Raw genomic sequence first — 17155 nt, forward strand, 5'->3', positions numbered from 1 at the left:
GCTTTAAGAGAGCTATTTGGTCACTTAGCACTTTGCTGCACCCATGTGTTCTTCCTCACTCTGTGTTTGCATATGAAGTACAAAGCAGGTATTGAATTTAATTTCATTTAAAAGAATGGGTCTAAAATTCATGGCCAAGAAGGAGGATCATGCAAGGCCTTGTGTGATAAGTTTGATTTTTAAAGGGTGAAAAAGGGCCCTTGGCAAAGGGCGAATTTGACCTTTAATGTGCTGCTTGCTCTTACAGGCCTGATATTAGTGGTATATTAGTTAGCTGGGGTGGGCTTCAGGTGTGTTCCAAGTGTGTTTGGTTGAGAAAGGTGTAGGAAAGGAGTGTGAGCACATGCAGGGTAGTGAGCCTCTCTGAATAGCGCAAGGGCAACCACAGTCTGGTTCTGGAACAGCAAGGACTTGACAAGGTATCAAAAAGGGGAAGATTGCCTTTTGAGCACAAACTGTTACTTCACATGTAAAGAGGGACAGTTGCTGTTCAGGACAATGTTAATTTATTCTTAGCCTCTGCATCTACCTCCATCAGAATATGAGTTGTCAAAGAACTTCTGTGTAATCTGCCTTGTCAGAGGTAGATGTGCAGGAGAGACTGTGTCATCTTGCAAAGCTGTTCCCCTTGCCCATTCTAGTCAGGGGTTATTAAGCTCTGGGTGGAGTTTGCCTTAGTTCTTCAAGTAATGAGAGTATTCCTTTTTTTGGTCCATCAACCCTCCATATACATCTCTGCATAGCAAGAGCAGTTTCTTCCATTATCTGCACAAGTTCTTGAGAGCTAGTGGTTAACCAGTGTAGAAGTCTAAATTACTCCAAGCCTACAGTTCTGTGATTCCTCCTTAAAATACTTTGTTCAGTTTTCTGGCTACATCAGGAGAACCTGTGTATAAAGTAATGGCTAACCAAACACTGTGCAAGTATGCAAACCTGACTTGTGACCCAGAGGTAAGTGTACCAAATATTCACCTGTAATGAGACCTATGCTAATTGCATTTCTTCATACCTATTAACTGCAATGCTGGTAGAGCATGTGCATCTTTTGTATAATGATTCCTCACATTAGATCTGAAGAAGTGCTTAGTGTTCAGATAATGCTTCTTTGTTGAAAGCAATTTTACATGCATAACATAAACTGTTTGGTTTTCTTTTCTGCTAAACTGTCCTCTGAGGCAGGCAGATGGTAACCATTCAATTTACAGAGTGAGAAAAGGAGACACAGAAATACATGAACACTAAAAAAGACAGGGATTAGAAACTGACTTGGTTTATTTCATGCCCAAACTGAGCAAATACATGAAATGAACTATAGAAACACAGAAGAGTAATTCAATATAAAGACTACTCCTGTTTCAATACTCTGAGGTAGGCAAGGGAAGTTGTGACCCCATCCACAGCATATATAAAATGGCATAGTGTAGATGGCTTCAGTTCAGCTGTGGTGGTTTACCAGCACTGGTTTTTTAATTGTGAGTGCTTTTCTTTAACCAAGCTGAAGCATTTATATATCTTTAAAGTAGATTTCTGAAATTCAGATTCCATTTATGCAGGTTTCAGGCATGTGGTGAGCAGCCCTGTTTGCTAATCCCATAAATGAAGCACCTGTGTAAGGCATTCATATGAATCCTTAAATGTGTAAACAGGCTCCATAGTGTTGGAGTGCAGTGTTGAGTGAAGTAATGTGCTGCCCAGGGAGGTGGTGGAGTCACCATCCCTGGAGGTGTTCGAAAGGGGATTGGACATGGCACTTGAAGCCATGGTTTAGTTAGTCATGAAGTGTTGGGTGATAGGTTGGACTTGGTGTTCTCTGAGGTCTTTTCCAACCTTCTTGATTCTATGAAGCATCCATCAGTACGCTGTTGTTTGTATGAAGCTGCTGCGCTTCAGAGACTGGACGCAGAACTCATTGCTTATCATTGTGTTGTTTGTTTCTCTTTCTGTGCAGACTTTTAACACAACAAATGTGACTAAATTGTGTCCAGGTGCTCAGTGTACTTTCGCTTTCTATGGAGGAGAAAGCCTGTACCACAAGTACATCTTCATCTTCCAGTTAGCCAATGCCTTTGTCTTTCTCTGGCTGGTGAACTTTGCAATTGCACTGGGTCAGTGTACCCTTGCTGGTGCCTTTGCCTCTTACTACTGGGCCTCTCGAAAGCCAGCTGATATCCCACTGTGGCCGCTCTTCTCCTCCTTTGGACGAGCAATACGGTAAGGCTGGAGCTGGGTGTCAGCCTTGGCATCTACCCAGCAAGTTCTCCTTTCATATCTAGGGAAGCCAGACTTAGACAATCAAATGAAAGTTATTAATCAGTGTTGTGGTTTTATCTCAGCAGGCAGCCAAGCCCCACCCAGCTGCTGTCTCACCCCTTCGATGGGGTGGGGGGAGAGAATCAGTGCAAAAACGTGTGGGCTGAGATACAAAGGCAGTTTAACAGGGAAAGCAAAGCAGGACAAGGAATTCCCACTTCCCATCAGCAGGCAGGTGTTCAGTCATGCCCAGGGCATCAGGGCTCCATCATGCGTTGTGGTGACTTGGGAAAACAAACACCATAACCCCAAGCATCCTGCTCTTCCTCCTCCTTCCCCCAGCTGTTGTTGCTGAGCATGACATCCTATGGTCTGGGATATCCCTTTGCTCAGTTGGGGTCAGCTGTCCTAGCTGTGTCCCCCCACAGTTTCTTGTGTACCTCCAGCCTGCTTGCTGGAAGAGCAGACCAGCCCTTGATGCTGCTCAGCAATAGCTAAGGCATCTCTGTGTTAACACTGTTGTAATTACAGATCCATGACATAGCATTGTACAAACTGTTATGAAGAAAACTATTCCATCCCAAACCAGTACAACCAGGAATGTTCAGTTATTAGTGGGAGGGAGGCCAAATCCTGTAGCCCAAGAGCAGCAAGGCTGCTGCCGCTCCATGCTGCAAGGTCCAACTGATGGCAAGGCTGAGCAGGTCCTCCTTGTAAGCACAGACACCTGAGTAGCTGTATACAGCACATACATAGGCAGCTGGCCACAAGCTGATACACACAGCCCTCACACCAGCACCAGTGGCTTCATCTTGTTCCTCCCTCTGGTGGATCAGGATGAAGGTCTATTGGTCTTTGCAGTTCCCACTAGTGGACCTTCCTCCAGTTATTGTTTCCTTTATACACACACATGCAGGTACATGTTTAACTGTGCAGACACACATCTGCACAGCATAAGAATCCTCTCTTTTGTTTTAGGTATCATACAGGTTCGCTGGCATTTGGAGCCTTAATTCTTGCAATTGTCCAGCTTATTCGAGTGATACTGGAGTACTTGGATCACAAACTGAAAGGTGAGATTTCTGAGGCTGGTGTAGGTTGTTAAGATCTCCACAATGTTTTTTTCAGCAATGAAGAGAGATTCATTCCACATTGGTTTTAGCCATTGTAGCTCCACTTGAAGCCAGTGCATTTGTGCTGGTTTACTCAAGTTGTATTTATAACCTCTGGATCTTAGTGTGGAGTTCATGAGGGATGTGGATCTGATCTAGCTGAAAGCAGAGAGCTAAATGTGGTTGAGAAAGTGACTCCATACCTAGAAGAAAAGAAACAATGCTCCTGCTTTTGTCAGGATTTAACATTTTCTTCTGAATAGCATTTTGGGTTCTGAAGGCTGTTCATTGGCTCTGCCTGTGATGTGTTCTCTTTTCAGGTACACAGAACTCCTTCACTAGGTTTCTACTCTGCTGCCTCAAATGCTGTTTCTGGTGTTTGGAAAAATTCTTGAAATTTATAAACAGAAATGCCTACATCATGGTACGTGCTGTCTCTGCTTGTGCTCTCCCTTCTCTGAGACACTAAAATACCCTAGTCACTAACTGGGTGGTCAACAGCCAGCAGGACTAGAATCTGCTGGGGAAAAAATGGTGGGATTTATGGGAGTTTTCAGGGAGTGCATGTGGTCCTACCATGAATAGAATGGAATTGGTAGGGGTTGGAAGGGATCTCTGGACAGCATCCACTCCAACTCCCCTGCTCAAACAGGGTCACACACAGCAGCTTGCTCAGGATCACAATGGCTGGGTGGGTTTGGAATCTCTCCAGAGAAGACTCCACAACCTCTGCTCCATGGCTTCAGCACCCTCACAGCAAAGAAGTTTCTCCTCATAGTACTGAATTTACTAGAGTACTTTACACACCTCCTGCCTCCCAACAGCCCACAGCACTGCCCCATCCTACATAGATCTTCTGATCTCCCAGACAGGAATCATCCCTGCCTAAGAATTTTTTTCTCAGAGTGGAAAGTCAGGCAAAATTGTTCTGTGTTACAGTCTGCACCTGAAAGGGGGAAGAGTACAGAGTTACAGAATTAACCAGGTTGGAATGGACCTTTGAGATCATCAAGTCCAAACTATCACCCAGCATCATCTAATCAACTAAACCATGGCACCAAGTGCCTCATCCAGGCTCTGCTTAAACACCTCCAGTGATGGTGACTCCACCACCTCCCTGGGGAGCACATTCCAGTGGCCAATCTCTCTTGCTGGGAAGAATTTCTTCCTAACCTCCAGCCTAAACCTCCCCTGCACAGCTTGAGACTGTCCCCTCTTGTTCTGGTACTGGTTACCTGGGGGAAGAGACCAACCCACACCTAGCTACAACCTCCTTTCAGGTAGCTGTAGACAGCAATAAGGTCTCCCCTGAGCCTCCTCTTCTCCAGGCTAAGCAACCCTAGCTCTCTCAGCTTCTCCTCATAGGGCTTGTGCTATGAAAAAGTAGTATTTTTTGCCTCCTTCTAAATTCATTTTCATGTCTGTCCTTGTCTACCTCCTTTACCTTTCCAAACTGGGAAAGGATGGCATAACTGGTTAGCTTCCCCTCTCATCAGCAACTGAAATCCTGCTTTCAGCAGGAATATTAGCTTGTTTCACATTGCATGTTGATGCCATTTCTGTTTGGAGGCAGTGTTTCAGTAAGGAGGACAGAAGGTCTGTGGTACCTGTGTTTCTTTGTGGAAGTTAAAATCACAGCTTCTACTATCTGCAGTAGTAATATTTCTTTAAAATAACCCTTCTGAGTTCTCAAGGAGAAAGTCTAGGTATCCACCCAAGTAAACACACAGATTTCAACCAAGCAGTTTCAGATATTGCTACAGTCACAGACTTGTCCCCAAGGAGCTGGCTGTATGGGGTTCGTTATAAGCCATGTTCATGCAGATGATGTTTCAAATTAATGCCCTCTTGAAGTGGAAGTTGTCTTTTTTTTGCTATCTTGGTTACAGTTGGTAAACTGACTGCACAGGGGAAGTTTAGGCTGGAGGTGAGGAGAAAGCTCTTCACTGAGAGAGTTGTTCGCCATTGGAATGTGCTGCCCAGGGAGGTGGTGGAGTCACTGACCCTGGAGGTGTTCAAGTGGGGATTGGATGTGGCACTTGGAGCCATGGTTTAGTCATGTGGTCTGTGGTGACAGGTTGGACTTGATGATCTTTGAGGTCTCTTCCAACCTTGGTGATACTGTGACACTACTGTAGACACTATTCCAGGAAGTTTTGTTCCTGAGTAACTATAGCAGCTTTACTTCATGCTGAGGTAACTCCATTGACTTTGATACTAGTACTGCTGTTTTCTTGTTAAGTGAGAGCAGCATAGTATCATTGTATCAGTCAGGGTTGGAAGGAACCACAAGGATCATCTAGTTCCACCCCCCCTGCCATGGGCAGGGACACCCCACACTACATCAGCCTGGCCAGAGCCTCATCCAGCCTGGGCTTAAACACCTTAAGCATCAAGTCCAAGAAGATGCCTACAGGAGTCAGCTCACTTCAACTCTACACTGTTCCTTTCCATTGACTAGAAATCTAGTTTAGGTACCTAGCAAGGTGAGAATTCCTCAGCAGGTACCTCATTCTCTCTACTTGGCAAACTAAGTACTGAGTCCACTGCTTTCAAGATCCCAAGGGGTGTCATGCTCCTCATCTGACAGCCTGAAGGGGAAAGATGGACAGCATTCTGTCACAACCTAGGGGGAAAGCATTGAGAGGTAGCAGGTGACTGGGAACGTGCTTTAGGTTTATCTCAGTTTTGAAGGCCATATATTAGAAAGAGCTGTGCAGTAAGATTCTGGCATGCAAGGAGGTATCCTTGTTATTGGAATCCTGAGCAGCTACTCTTATTTTGCAGATTGCCATATATGGTAAAAACTTCTGCACCTCTGCAAAGGACGCGTTCTTCCTGCTCATGCGGAACGTCGTGAGGTAAGGCCACCTCCCAGTCCCTGGCAATGTCAGGGTTTCCTGTCACTGCACTCTGAAGACACAAAGCTTTCCTCTACCATGTCTCTTGCAAATACTGCTTCTGCCCTCAGACGTGGTCCTCAGCAGGCTGTCCAGCACGGTGACCTATGCAGGGCTGAGACAATCTGCAGTTTTGTTGTGAAAGCTCTTTTACATTCATAAGCGCTCAGTAAGGTGTAATAGGACCTCCAAGGAACCAGCTGGGTTCCTGAAAGGAGATCTATGGAGGTAAAGGAATGGGGTGTTCCTCATCTGCCATATGTCTGTTTCTTGAGCTTTAGTCCACTCACTGTCTGTGGAAAGGAAAGCAGAAGGCCCTGGTCTTCAGGTTCATCTAGAAAGCTTATGGAGTGGTAGAGAGTGGCAGTGAAGAGGAGAGAGTATTTTTCTTCCAAAGCCAGTGTCTTTAATATAACCAGACCTCTCCTGGAGCTGGGAACTCCCCTGGCCCTATACCCCACTTTCTGCCAAACTCCCTGCTCTCATCAGTACTTTTCTTCATTGCTCTTGGTTCTTCCTCTACTACTGTGAGATCAAAAAATCATGGGAGAATAACTGAGGAGCATGTCATGTTGATACAGTAGCAGGCATCTAATTGCCAGCAGGAGACACAGCAAAACCGGTTTGGTGGTTTAAATTTTTGAGTGAAGGACTGAGAGGAAGAGAGGAATGGAGGAGGAGGCTGAAAGATGCTTAAGATGTTTAAGAAATAAGAAGAAAAGATTTGAGGTGGGAGAATGAAGTGCATCCCCTGTTACCCTGTGTTCCTGCCCATGGAGTGGTGTCCAGCCCTGCAGGGCTTGTGCAGCAGGAAAGAGAAGCTGTCTTAGTTTCCTTGCAGAACATCACTCCCCTCTTTTAGCAGGAGCAGAGGCTAAAATCCAGGCATGTAATTTTATTGTTTCAAATTGGAGGGGGTTTTAATCTTGTGCATTTTGCTAACTGTGAATTCTGACAGGCTAATGATGATTTCTTCTCTATGATATTTCTTAACATTCATCTGTCATGGTAGTCAGCACTGGCTGTTATCATCTCCATAGCCTTCAGCACTGTCAAGAGGCTGGTGATGCAAAGCTGGGTTTCCAAGCCATTGTTTACCTGCAGTTTCTGATAAGACAGGCTGGCAGGATTTCCAGCAGAAACTCCCTGCTGCTGCCTTCAATGAGGGCTGCAGATTTCATTCATTCCCCTGTGATTGTCTCCCTGCTTTGAGGCCTCTGCTTTCAGTGTTGTACCACAATGTCTTACAAGAGCAGATTTGGCATGTTATGGGGGTATAAAACATGGCCATTTAGAGTGAAGTGAGAAGAGGAGCTTCTGGCAATCTACACAAACACTGGTTTCTGTTTTGGTGTGCCTCTTCTGGGCTGGCCCATCTGTGACCCCAGAAGAAAGGCTGAAATACAAATATTTTGATGTTTTGGGTGGTGTGGGGGTTTTTGTTTGGGGGTGGGGTTTTTCTTGTTTGTTTGGTTGGGTTTGTTTGGGCTTGTTGATTTGTTTGTTTTAACCAGCTATGGCAATAAAGTCTCCAAGTGCTGTAGCAACCCAACCAGAGGCCAGGTGCTTTTCTGCCTGGTGAGGCCAGGCTGTAACAAAGCCTATCTCAGGGCTGTGTTTCTGCCTTGCTGCATTGTAAGCAGAAGACATCTTCTTGTTTTGTCAATTATCTGTAGATGTAAGGAGCAAGAATTCAACTGTCTGGTGTGTGATGATTATGTATCCTCTGTCCTTTGCTGAACAGGGTGGCAGTTCTGGACAAAGTTACAGACTTTCTTTTATTCCTTGGGAAGATCCTGGTTGCTGGTGGTGTAGGTAAGCTTTCCTCTATTTTGATCAAACAGTATGTTCTGTGTTCTGGTACCTATAGGTATGTCAGCCACATCCTTATGTGCTTAGTTGATAGCTGGAGGGTCTCGCTGGCCTGTCTGGGAAGCTGTTCCTGTGTTTCTAGGATATGCAAGATTGAAACTCCACTGTGTGCTGTTGGCAGCATCTTTCCCATACTTGCTTTTACTGCTCTTGTGTGTGTTGCTGGTGCAAGAACTTCTGCAGCCAAAGTATCATAGCTGGATCAAAGCAAATTCACAGCCAACGAGTCAGCTGCAATCAGTTCTCCTTTCATAAGAACTGAACAGAATTGCACCTGGGAGCAGACAGCATGAGGAGGTGGTGAAGGTCTGCAAGAGAGGGGCCTGAGGCTCCACTGTATTCAAGCCCACTGTAGCTATAAGCTATAATAAAAGAAACAAACTATTTCCTGAGTCCTTACAGGATTTTCTTAATTATCAGTGAATACCAAAGGTTTTTAAACATTTGGCCACAGCAACCCCATGCAGAGCTACAGGCTGGGGTCGGAGTGGCTGAGAGCTCCCAAACAGAGAGGGACCTGGGGGTGCTGATTGACAGCTGCCTGAACATGAGCCAGCAGTGTGCCCAGGTGGCCAAGAAGGCAAATGGCATCCTGGCCTGCATTAGGAATAATGTGACCAGCAGGAGCAGGGAAGTCATTGTGCCCCTGTACTCTGCATTGGTTAGGCCGCACCTTGAGTCCTGTGTCCACATCTGGGCCCCTCAGTTTAAGAAGGACATTGAAACACTTGAACGTGTCCAGAGAAGGGCACTGAAGAAGAGGAGGCTCAGGGGTGACCTCATTACCCTCTACAACTACCTGAAGGGAGGTTGTAGCCAGGAGGGGGTTGGTCTCTTCTCCCAGGCAATCAGCACCAGAACAAGAGGACACAGTCCCAAGCTGTGCCAGGGGAAGTTTAGGCTTGAGGTGAGGAGAAAGTTCTTCCCAGAATGAGAGATTGGCCATTGGAATGTGCTGCCCAGGGATGTGGTAGAGTCACCATCCCTGGAGGTGTTCAAGAGAGGACTGAAGGTCTCTTCCAAACTGGTTTATTCTATTCTATTCTTTTCTATTCCATTCTATTCTATTGAACGTGGCACTTGGTGCCATGCTCTAGTATTCATGAGGTCTTGGGTGTCAGGTTGGACTTGATGATCTTTGAAGTATTTTCCAACCTTATTAATTCTGTGATTCCATGATTCTGTTGTGTTTCTTGCAGGTGTGCTGGCATTCTTTTTCTTCACACAGAGGATACCAATCTTTGCACAGGAAGCACCAGCATTAAATTACTACTGGGTGCCATTGTTGGTAAGGCAACCGTCTGATCCTCTGAACACTGAGGGTAGCTTGAGGGGCTCAGGGTGCTCAGGGCATGGTCTCTTCTTGTCATCCTCTCAGTGGCAAACTGTCCACTGAAGTGAGGGACTGGTCTGCTACACTCTGGTCCTCTGGATCCTTCAGGCAGAAGTGGCACTGCAGCAACTCTGTACTTTCAGAAAAATGAGGGTTCGTATCTGCTTCACTCAGGTTTGCTGGACAGCAAAGGCAGAGGGTGAGGCACCAATGACAGTGGTTTCTAAAGGAAGGGGCTTGTGATGCATCTCTCTCTTTTTGTATCCCCTCTGTATCTCCAGAACATCTCCAGGATGAGTGACTCTTTAGAATAACCCCAAAGGAGTTTAGGATATTGTTGCCACATACTCTGTTTGGGGATTGAAGTAGATAGGATGTTAGGACACAGGATCCCGAAAGTATGATTGCTTTCCACAGCAGGAGTAACCTTTGGTAGAACTACAGAGCAGCCTTGAAGTCCTCCCAGATTTTGCTTAGCAAACTAGGCTGCTGCATTGGTGCCAAACTGAATTTGGGGTCTTGTTGTGTTTGGGTTTTTTGCAGACAGTCATTATTGGCTCCTATCTGGTTGCACACGGGTTCTTCAGCGTCTATGCAATGTGTGTCGACACACTCTTCCTCTGCTTCTGTAAGTACTACCTGTTCTCTCACCAATCCCTGCAAGCCACAGCAGGAGGAGCAGAAAGCCACCTTCTGCCTTCCTTAAGGAGTTCTGAAGTGCTAGCAGGCTGTGTGAAAAGCAAGCTGCTTCTGCTTTTCAGACTGGCTTCTTGGTGCATGCTTTAGTGCAGAAGTGTTTCAGCGCTCAGACTGAATTAATTTAAGTGATGGGAGTTAGTTGTATGGCTCAAGGGGATATCTGGCTTTTGTTTTCAGATGCTCCTTGACTTTTGTTAACATTTAGCTTCTGGGTGCTTTGTGAAGAGCCCTGTACAGTAATGATTCACTCAAAACTTCTTAATAACAAAGTTAGCCTTTGGTAATTTAGAGAGTGCTTTGTTTTCAGCCTGATAGCCCTTGACAAAGTATTTTCCTGAATTACCTTGAAATGTGTGTAAAATAAGTCCCTTGGACCCCTGAATGGCCAGCAGTCATGAGCACTCTCCAAGGGTCTACTGTTCAGTGTGTGCAGTCAGAGAACACTGTGTCCAGTTCTGGGCCCCTCAGTTTAGGAAGGAGGTTGACTTGCTGGAACGAGTCCAGAGAAGGGCAACAAAGTTGGTGAGGGGTTTGGAACACAAGCCCTATGAGGAGAGGCTGAAGGAGCTGGGGTTGCTTAGCTTGGAGAGGAGGAGACTCAGGGGTGACCTTATCGCTCTCTACAACTACCTGAAGGGAGGTTGTAGACAGGCGGATCTTGGTCTCTTCTCCCAGGCAGCCAGCACTAGAACAAGAGGACACAGTCTCAGGCTGCACCAGGGGAGGTTTAGGCTGGATGTCAGGAAGAAGTTCTATACAGAGAGAGTGATTGCCCATTGGAATGGGTTTCCTGGGGAGGTGGTGGAGTCACCGTCATTGGAGGTGTTCAGGAGGAGACTTGATGGGGTGCTTGGTGCCGTGGTTTAGTTGTTTAGGTGGGTTGGGTTGGTTGATGGGTTGGACACAATGATCTTGAAGGTCTCTTCCAACCTGGTTTATTCTATTCTATTCTAACACTAAAATCACAACAGAAATCTCTTGGTCTCAGATTAGGAAATTCCTATGAGAAGAGGATGTACTTGTTACAAGACACATTCTGTTTGCCAGGTTTAGAAAAAAGTAGCTTTTATAATGCCCTTCATCAACTTTAGCAGCATAACTAAATCACCTTAAGACTCTGTTTTTAATGTTGGGTCTTTTGCTCTCTCCTTTCTTCAAACTTCTGTCTCTCCGTGTGTGGGGGGCTGCTTTTGCTGGGTGAACTCAGGTGAAGACCTGGAAAGAAATGATGGATCTACAGCAAAACCCTACTTCATGTCAGCTAGCCTTCACCGAATTCTAGGGAAGAAGGAGCTAAGCCCTAAGAAGGCAGTGGGATAACATACAGTAGACCTCACCGTCGAAACAGTGTCACTTTTGAGCAAAACATGTGTAAAGTAGGAAAAAGTAAAAACTGTAAATGATGCTTCTGGTTAATGGGTGATTCTTTTTTCCTTTTGCTTATATCTCAACAAACAAACAAAAGAGAGCAACATTGGTAACATTGAACTACTTTAAATGCTTAAGCTAAGAGCTGTGAAAACAAGGCCACGTTTTAGTTTGAGTGCCTATGGAAAGGGAAACTGTAAATGTGAAGCTTTTCTAAGTCTCTGATGATGTTTTAATAACTTTTGTAACACGAGTTGCTGCCTCAGCTGGCAGCAGTTTTGATAATGTTCCTTTTTTTTGTAAGTGTATATTTGTAAAAGAAATTTCAGGCAACTTTTTGAAAGCACTAACGTATAACCTAACTAGCCATAAAAAGAGAAGAAGATAGTTCAAGACTCTCTGGTTAACCAGGAGGTGGTACTAAATTTGTAAATATGGTGCTATGATTGTATTTTTTTGTACAAGCTGGTTCACAGCTATTTAAACTGTGATTATACATGCATTAATGATTCCCTACACTGAAAAAATTGTAGTGATATTTTAATCACGTTCACAACTGCGTCTTTTAAGAGGTGGTGGTACCCTGCAGGTCCCGAAGAAGGTAGTCAGAGAAGACTACAGTTGCTACTACTGCTGAAAGTGAAGTGTTCTGTGAGCTTAAAAGATGATGTAACTGAGAGGAAGTCCCACTGCACTTGAAGCAATTTGTGGTTCACACAAATGAGGTTTCATCTGGTACAAGATGGTGAATGTATTGTTTTTAGCTGATGTCTAAGAGAGATGCACTTGTGCTGATATCCCCCTATCTAATGAGCCCAGTTGTGCTCTGCATCACGAGGAGGTTGAGCTTCACTGAAAGGAAAACCAAATGCAGTCTTTTTTTCCCTTGGAAGGAAGTCTTGGCTGCAAATGTGCACAAGGAATTCCATTGCCTCTGCCTGGCTCAGAAGGGCTTTGTAATGAGACCTTGCAGTGACCGTGTGGGTGCTGAGGGGCAGGAGTGCTCCTTCAGCAGCTCTCCAGGCTCTCAGTGGCTCACACAGTAAGGCATTAACTCAAGTCTTCTCATGATACAGGATGAATTATTTAGCTATTAAATGATGCTCCAAAAGATTGAGTTTGCTTTTTCATTACTAAATTTGCCTTCCCATTAGTATGACCTGTTGGTACAAAGCACGTTAACATTCAGTTCCATTTTGAGACCCTCCTATGAGTGGAACTGTCACTGAGGTTACTAACAGCTCTGCTCCTGGAGGAAGTCTTGCACTGGAGTACTCCCAAAGTCTGTTGCTGCCATGGTCCAACCATACTGTGCCTGCCCTGAGCTTCCCTGGGTTCCACCATGCTGAGTAAGGTATCCCGTTACTGTGCACTTTCCAGGAGTGGCATGTGCCATATCTCTGCCAGAGCTATGACTGAAGTTCAGCACCTGGAAATAACTTCCTATAGGCCCAGGAGTCCCTTGGTGTCACAAGAGAAAGCTAAATTCTTTTTCAGATGATTCGAATGCAAGTTTCTGAGGAACATTTACTGCTGATCACTTCCCAAAGCAATTTTGCTCTAACTCATGGCTCCAGTTTGTGGTGATCCTAATCACTCCAAAGGCAGAAGAGCTGTCCTTAGTGCAACAGTTCTGGGCTCTTTTTGTTGCACAAGTGGTTACTACCCACATGCTTGCAGTCATAGGCATGGTAGGATGTTGGAATCTGTGAACTCAGCTGCCAGTGGCAGGATACTTGTCTATGTTCTCTGTGACCCAGTGGGCATGGCAGCCCTTTCCCCCGGAGCAGAGGGATTCAGTTTAGGACTCAAAGGATGTAAAGGCCTACACTAGTAACTACTGATTGTGAGCACCTTCCGTTTCTGATAACTCTTCTTGAGATTCCCTAGAGTAAACCTGACTTTCAGAAAGGGCTGAGAAACCTACCTTCAGAAACAAACAGACTCTTGACTGATGAAATTTTTCATCATCATCATCATTGCTCCTTTCTCATCACTGGCATGGAGTTGAGTATACAACCTCCCCATCATTCTAAAATCTTTTCCGAGCAGGAGGTCAGCAGCTTTTCTGGCGTACCTGTCACCGTTCTGCTGCTGACGTGGTTACAGTTCATGTGCTGAAGCCTCTTACTTCCATTTTGTTTTAAATTATTCTTCTTGTTTAATACTACTGTGTGATCAGTTTGCAGCTGAAGAAACTGCAGCAAGTAACCTAGATTTCTACTGGACTTGAGTGTCTTACTGGGAGCTCAACAGAGGAAGTGTATTTCTGAACACAGCGTGCTTTTTTTAACCATATGAATGTAACCATAGAGTTTACTAGGGGTAGAACACAATAGAAGTAGGGTACAGTTGTTTGAGTAGAAGACTTTTGTAACAGACCTATGCATTTACTAAAGGAATTTCTAAAAGTGAAAGTTTCAAATGGTATTATTATTATTAATTATTATTATTTATATACAGGAAAAGACAAAAAAAAATAATTATATATATATATAAAAAATTATGTGTATAAATTTGCTCCACTCACTGTTTTGTGAAATGATTTAGAATGTTAAGTGATCATCATTTCTGAGGAAGACATTTTAAAGCCATTTTCTTAATGATCTGATGAGAACTGTGAAAAACACGAAGCAATACCCATGTAGGTTTTGTAATCCCTGAGTTGGATAAGCAAATCACAATGGTGTACTATTAAAATTGGCTTAACAGACATAAACTCCTATGAATTAATTCAGTAGAAATTAATACAAGGGTTTACTTGGGAATGGATCACTTTAAAATATCTTAAGGCTAGCTTAGTATGATGACTCCTAATTAATCCTGTGGGCCAGAGTCTGCAGGCTTAGACCACAGAGGAGGCACTAGCAGAGGTGTTGATGGGTTTGGATGTTCACCTTGCTGCTTGAGTTAGAATAAGATTTGAAATCCCATCCTCCAGAGTGGGACATGTGGCTGCCTGTGACGTGGTCACATCTCTCATACACGCTTTGCTCCCAAGCCCGTGGGTGTCAGTGGCAAGAGGGCCCCCCTCCCCATTCCACAAGGCATCGGCCTGCCCTGTGACACAGGTATCAGGAGGCTGGTGGCTGTCCTGTGCCTACAGTGTGGTGGAGGAGATTTAGATTGGATATCAGGAAGAAGTTCTTCACTATGAGGGTGGTGGAACACTGGAACAGGCTGCCCAGGGAGGTGGTTGAGGCCCCTTCCCTGGAGATAGCCAAGGTGAGACTTGACGAGGCCCTGGGCAGCCTGGTCTAGTTGAGGATGTCCCTGCTGACTGCAGGGGTGTCAGACTAGATGACCTTTGGAGGACCCTTCTGCCCTGGGCCATTCTATGATTCTATGATGTTTGCACTGACAGCCTGTTGGGAGCCTGTTGTGGTCCTGCCCAGCCTGCTGCCAGATGCCACCTCTCTGGGAAGAATGTTTGGGAAGGCAGGAGCACTCTGCAGAGAGACCCTTGTACATGCAGAGAGAGCGAGCCTTGGAGAGCTCCACCAGGCAGAGTAAGGAACCAGGATGCAGTAGAAAATGCCCACTATCATGTCCATGCAATCACATTTGGTTCAGTTCTGGTTGAACTCTTTGTGTCTCCCTATGACCTATTAGTGGATGGCTTTCATTTGTATGTTTTATACCAAAGTTTTAATGTGAAGCCTTCACATTTTGCAAAAAAAATTTAAAAAATTATAAAAAAAAATTAAAAAAAAAAAGGGGTGGGGTAAAAAAAGCAAAGAAAAAGACCCAAGAAACAAAACAAAGAAACAAGAAAGATGGAATCATTTCTTAGGCTGAGAGTTTTTTCCCCCAGGTAACACTCAGCAGCCCATTGGGTGTTACAGGGATGCTGAGCAGGCTTTTTGCTGGTTAGCATTCAGACATCTGAAGCATTTCCCTGTTGTGTGTTCTGCTCTAGAGCAAGGAAAAGATCTTGGCAGAAGAAATGTCAAGGTGGTTGTGGGGCAGTCAGTAAGTGTTCTTCTTGCAATGGGCTGTCAGAAGTGATGATGAAGAACAGCCTGACTGCGTCAGTAGTGTAGAATGTCTCCCTTCGAGCAGTGGCTCAGCCTGGACAGCCGTGTCCTCACTGACCAAGTGCCTTACTGGCTGTTGCTTTACCTGGCCCTAGTTTGGAGTTTACCCGTGCCATGTGGAGTGCAAGACAGAAACAGCTAGACAGGAAAAGCAGTACTCTCTTTATTTCAAATTAACTGCTAGGAAACGAACTGTAGAAGAGAAGTCAGATGCATTTGAACTGCGTGGTGCCGCACACAGCATCTCCCTGTTGCTGTTGTCAGATCATGAAGGTGGACTGTGTGGTCCGGGAGGAAACACATGACAATTGTGGTGTTGCAAATAATGAAAACAATGCAAGACTGTTCCAATTTTAGTGGTGGATTAAGTTTTTTTCTTTAAATATATATATATATATAGCTTTAATTTATGGTATTGTGAGTTTCCAAGTAGGGCCTTGTCTGCTTTTGGTTACTGTGCCTGTCAGTGGCGCAGCTGTAACTGGGGAGAACTGAGCTCCTGCTTACGGGATCCAGGAGGGAAGGAGCTGGCACATACCGAGCGTGTTGCTGTGGTACATCAAGTTCATTCTCCATTTCCAGACTGATCATTTGCTGTCCTGAGGTGTTTTATAAATGGTTCTCCTTTTTTTTTTTTAAGAAACAAAACAACTTTTTTGATACAGGTGATCATTTTTTCGAGGTACTATGTAATTTGTACTGCGCTGTAATCGAGGCAGAAAGATAACGATTTCTTCACGTTTAAGTAACACTAGTGCTACTAATATTAAGATTGTCTCTTGTTACTCTATGCTACAAGAAGTCCACAGGTGTTTGTCCCAAATAATGAGTTGTAAAATCACAAAACAAAGAAAGGAGAAAACTAAAAAAAAGAAAGAAAGAAAAAGAAGAAAGAAAAAGGAAAGAGAAAAAGAAGAAAGAGACAAATGAGAAAGAAAAAGGAAAAAGAAAGAGAAAAAGAAGAAAGAAAAAGGAAAAAAGAAAGAAAAAGGCAAAATGGTCTCTTTTCAGCTTTGAGGGATGGAAAGGAGGTTACTGTTTCATTAATGTGGGTTATTAAAGGTCATATTATTGTATTGCCAAAACCAAATTAACACGAGCACGACAGTTTGAGCTCTAAACCTTGTTTGCTTCTGCTATGCAGAAATGGGAACGTATTGTTTCAATATCTTTGATAACGAAAGCGTTTAATATTTAATTTTGTTGTTACTCCACTGTTTTGCAGCTCTTGGGGATTGTTCTAATAAAGATTTAGATACGGAACGGCTGTGGCTGTCTGTGCTGCGGGTGGCTCTGGTTTGGCTGGGGACGGGGAGCGGGGAGCAGGCTGGGTCGGGCCTGGGCAGCTGCAAGGAGCTGGAGAGAGCTGTGTGTGTGGGCTGCGGGCGGCTTGGGGCCGGGCGGGGGATGTGGGCCTGGTTGTGCCAGGGTGGTGGCTGTGGGTGTGTGGAGCCCCAGAGGCAACAGGCTGGACCTTGCTGGTCAAGACCAGACCAAATCCTGCTTCATGAGGCACAGAAGTTCCTGGTGTCATTCACGAAGTCTTGAGGTTTACAGCTTTACGTGTTTTCACAGTATCACAGT

The 17155-nt window shown here is 44.8% G+C and overlaps 1 protein-coding gene across 2 annotated transcripts in view; it reads left to right on the forward strand.

Moving 5' to 3' along the window:
• The window catches only part of SLC44A5 (solute carrier family 44 member 5), an 88101-nt gene extending 71895 nt beyond the window's left edge, over window positions 1–16206 (forward strand). For both annotated transcript variants that reach the window (XM_068163865.1, XM_068163864.1), the window contains exons 14-22: window positions 864–951; window positions 1949–2211; window positions 3229–3323; window positions 3683–3786; window positions 6150–6223; window positions 8007–8077; window positions 9334–9422; window positions 10011–10095; window positions 11374–16206. In XM_068163865.1, the coding sequence (XP_068019966.1) occupies window positions 864–951; window positions 1949–2211; window positions 3229–3323; window positions 3683–3786; window positions 6150–6223; window positions 8007–8077; window positions 9334–9422; window positions 10011–10095; window positions 11374–11486 (982 nt within the window). In that variant the 3' untranslated portion in view covers window positions 11487–16206. The remainder of the gene's footprint in view (window positions 1–863; window positions 952–1948; window positions 2212–3228; window positions 3324–3682; window positions 3787–6149; window positions 6224–8006; window positions 8078–9333; window positions 9423–10010; window positions 10096–11373) is intronic.
• The last annotated feature ends 949 nt before the right edge of the window (window positions 16207–17155 follow it).

This window comes from Melanerpes formicivorus, unplaced genomic scaffold (assembly GCF_026170545.1).
Source record: "Melanerpes formicivorus ecotype bairdi unplaced genomic scaffold, bMelFor1.0.p_v2 SCAF_75, whole genome shotgun sequence".
Lineage (NCBI taxonomy): Eukaryota > Metazoa > Chordata > Aves > Piciformes > Picidae > Melanerpes > Melanerpes formicivorus.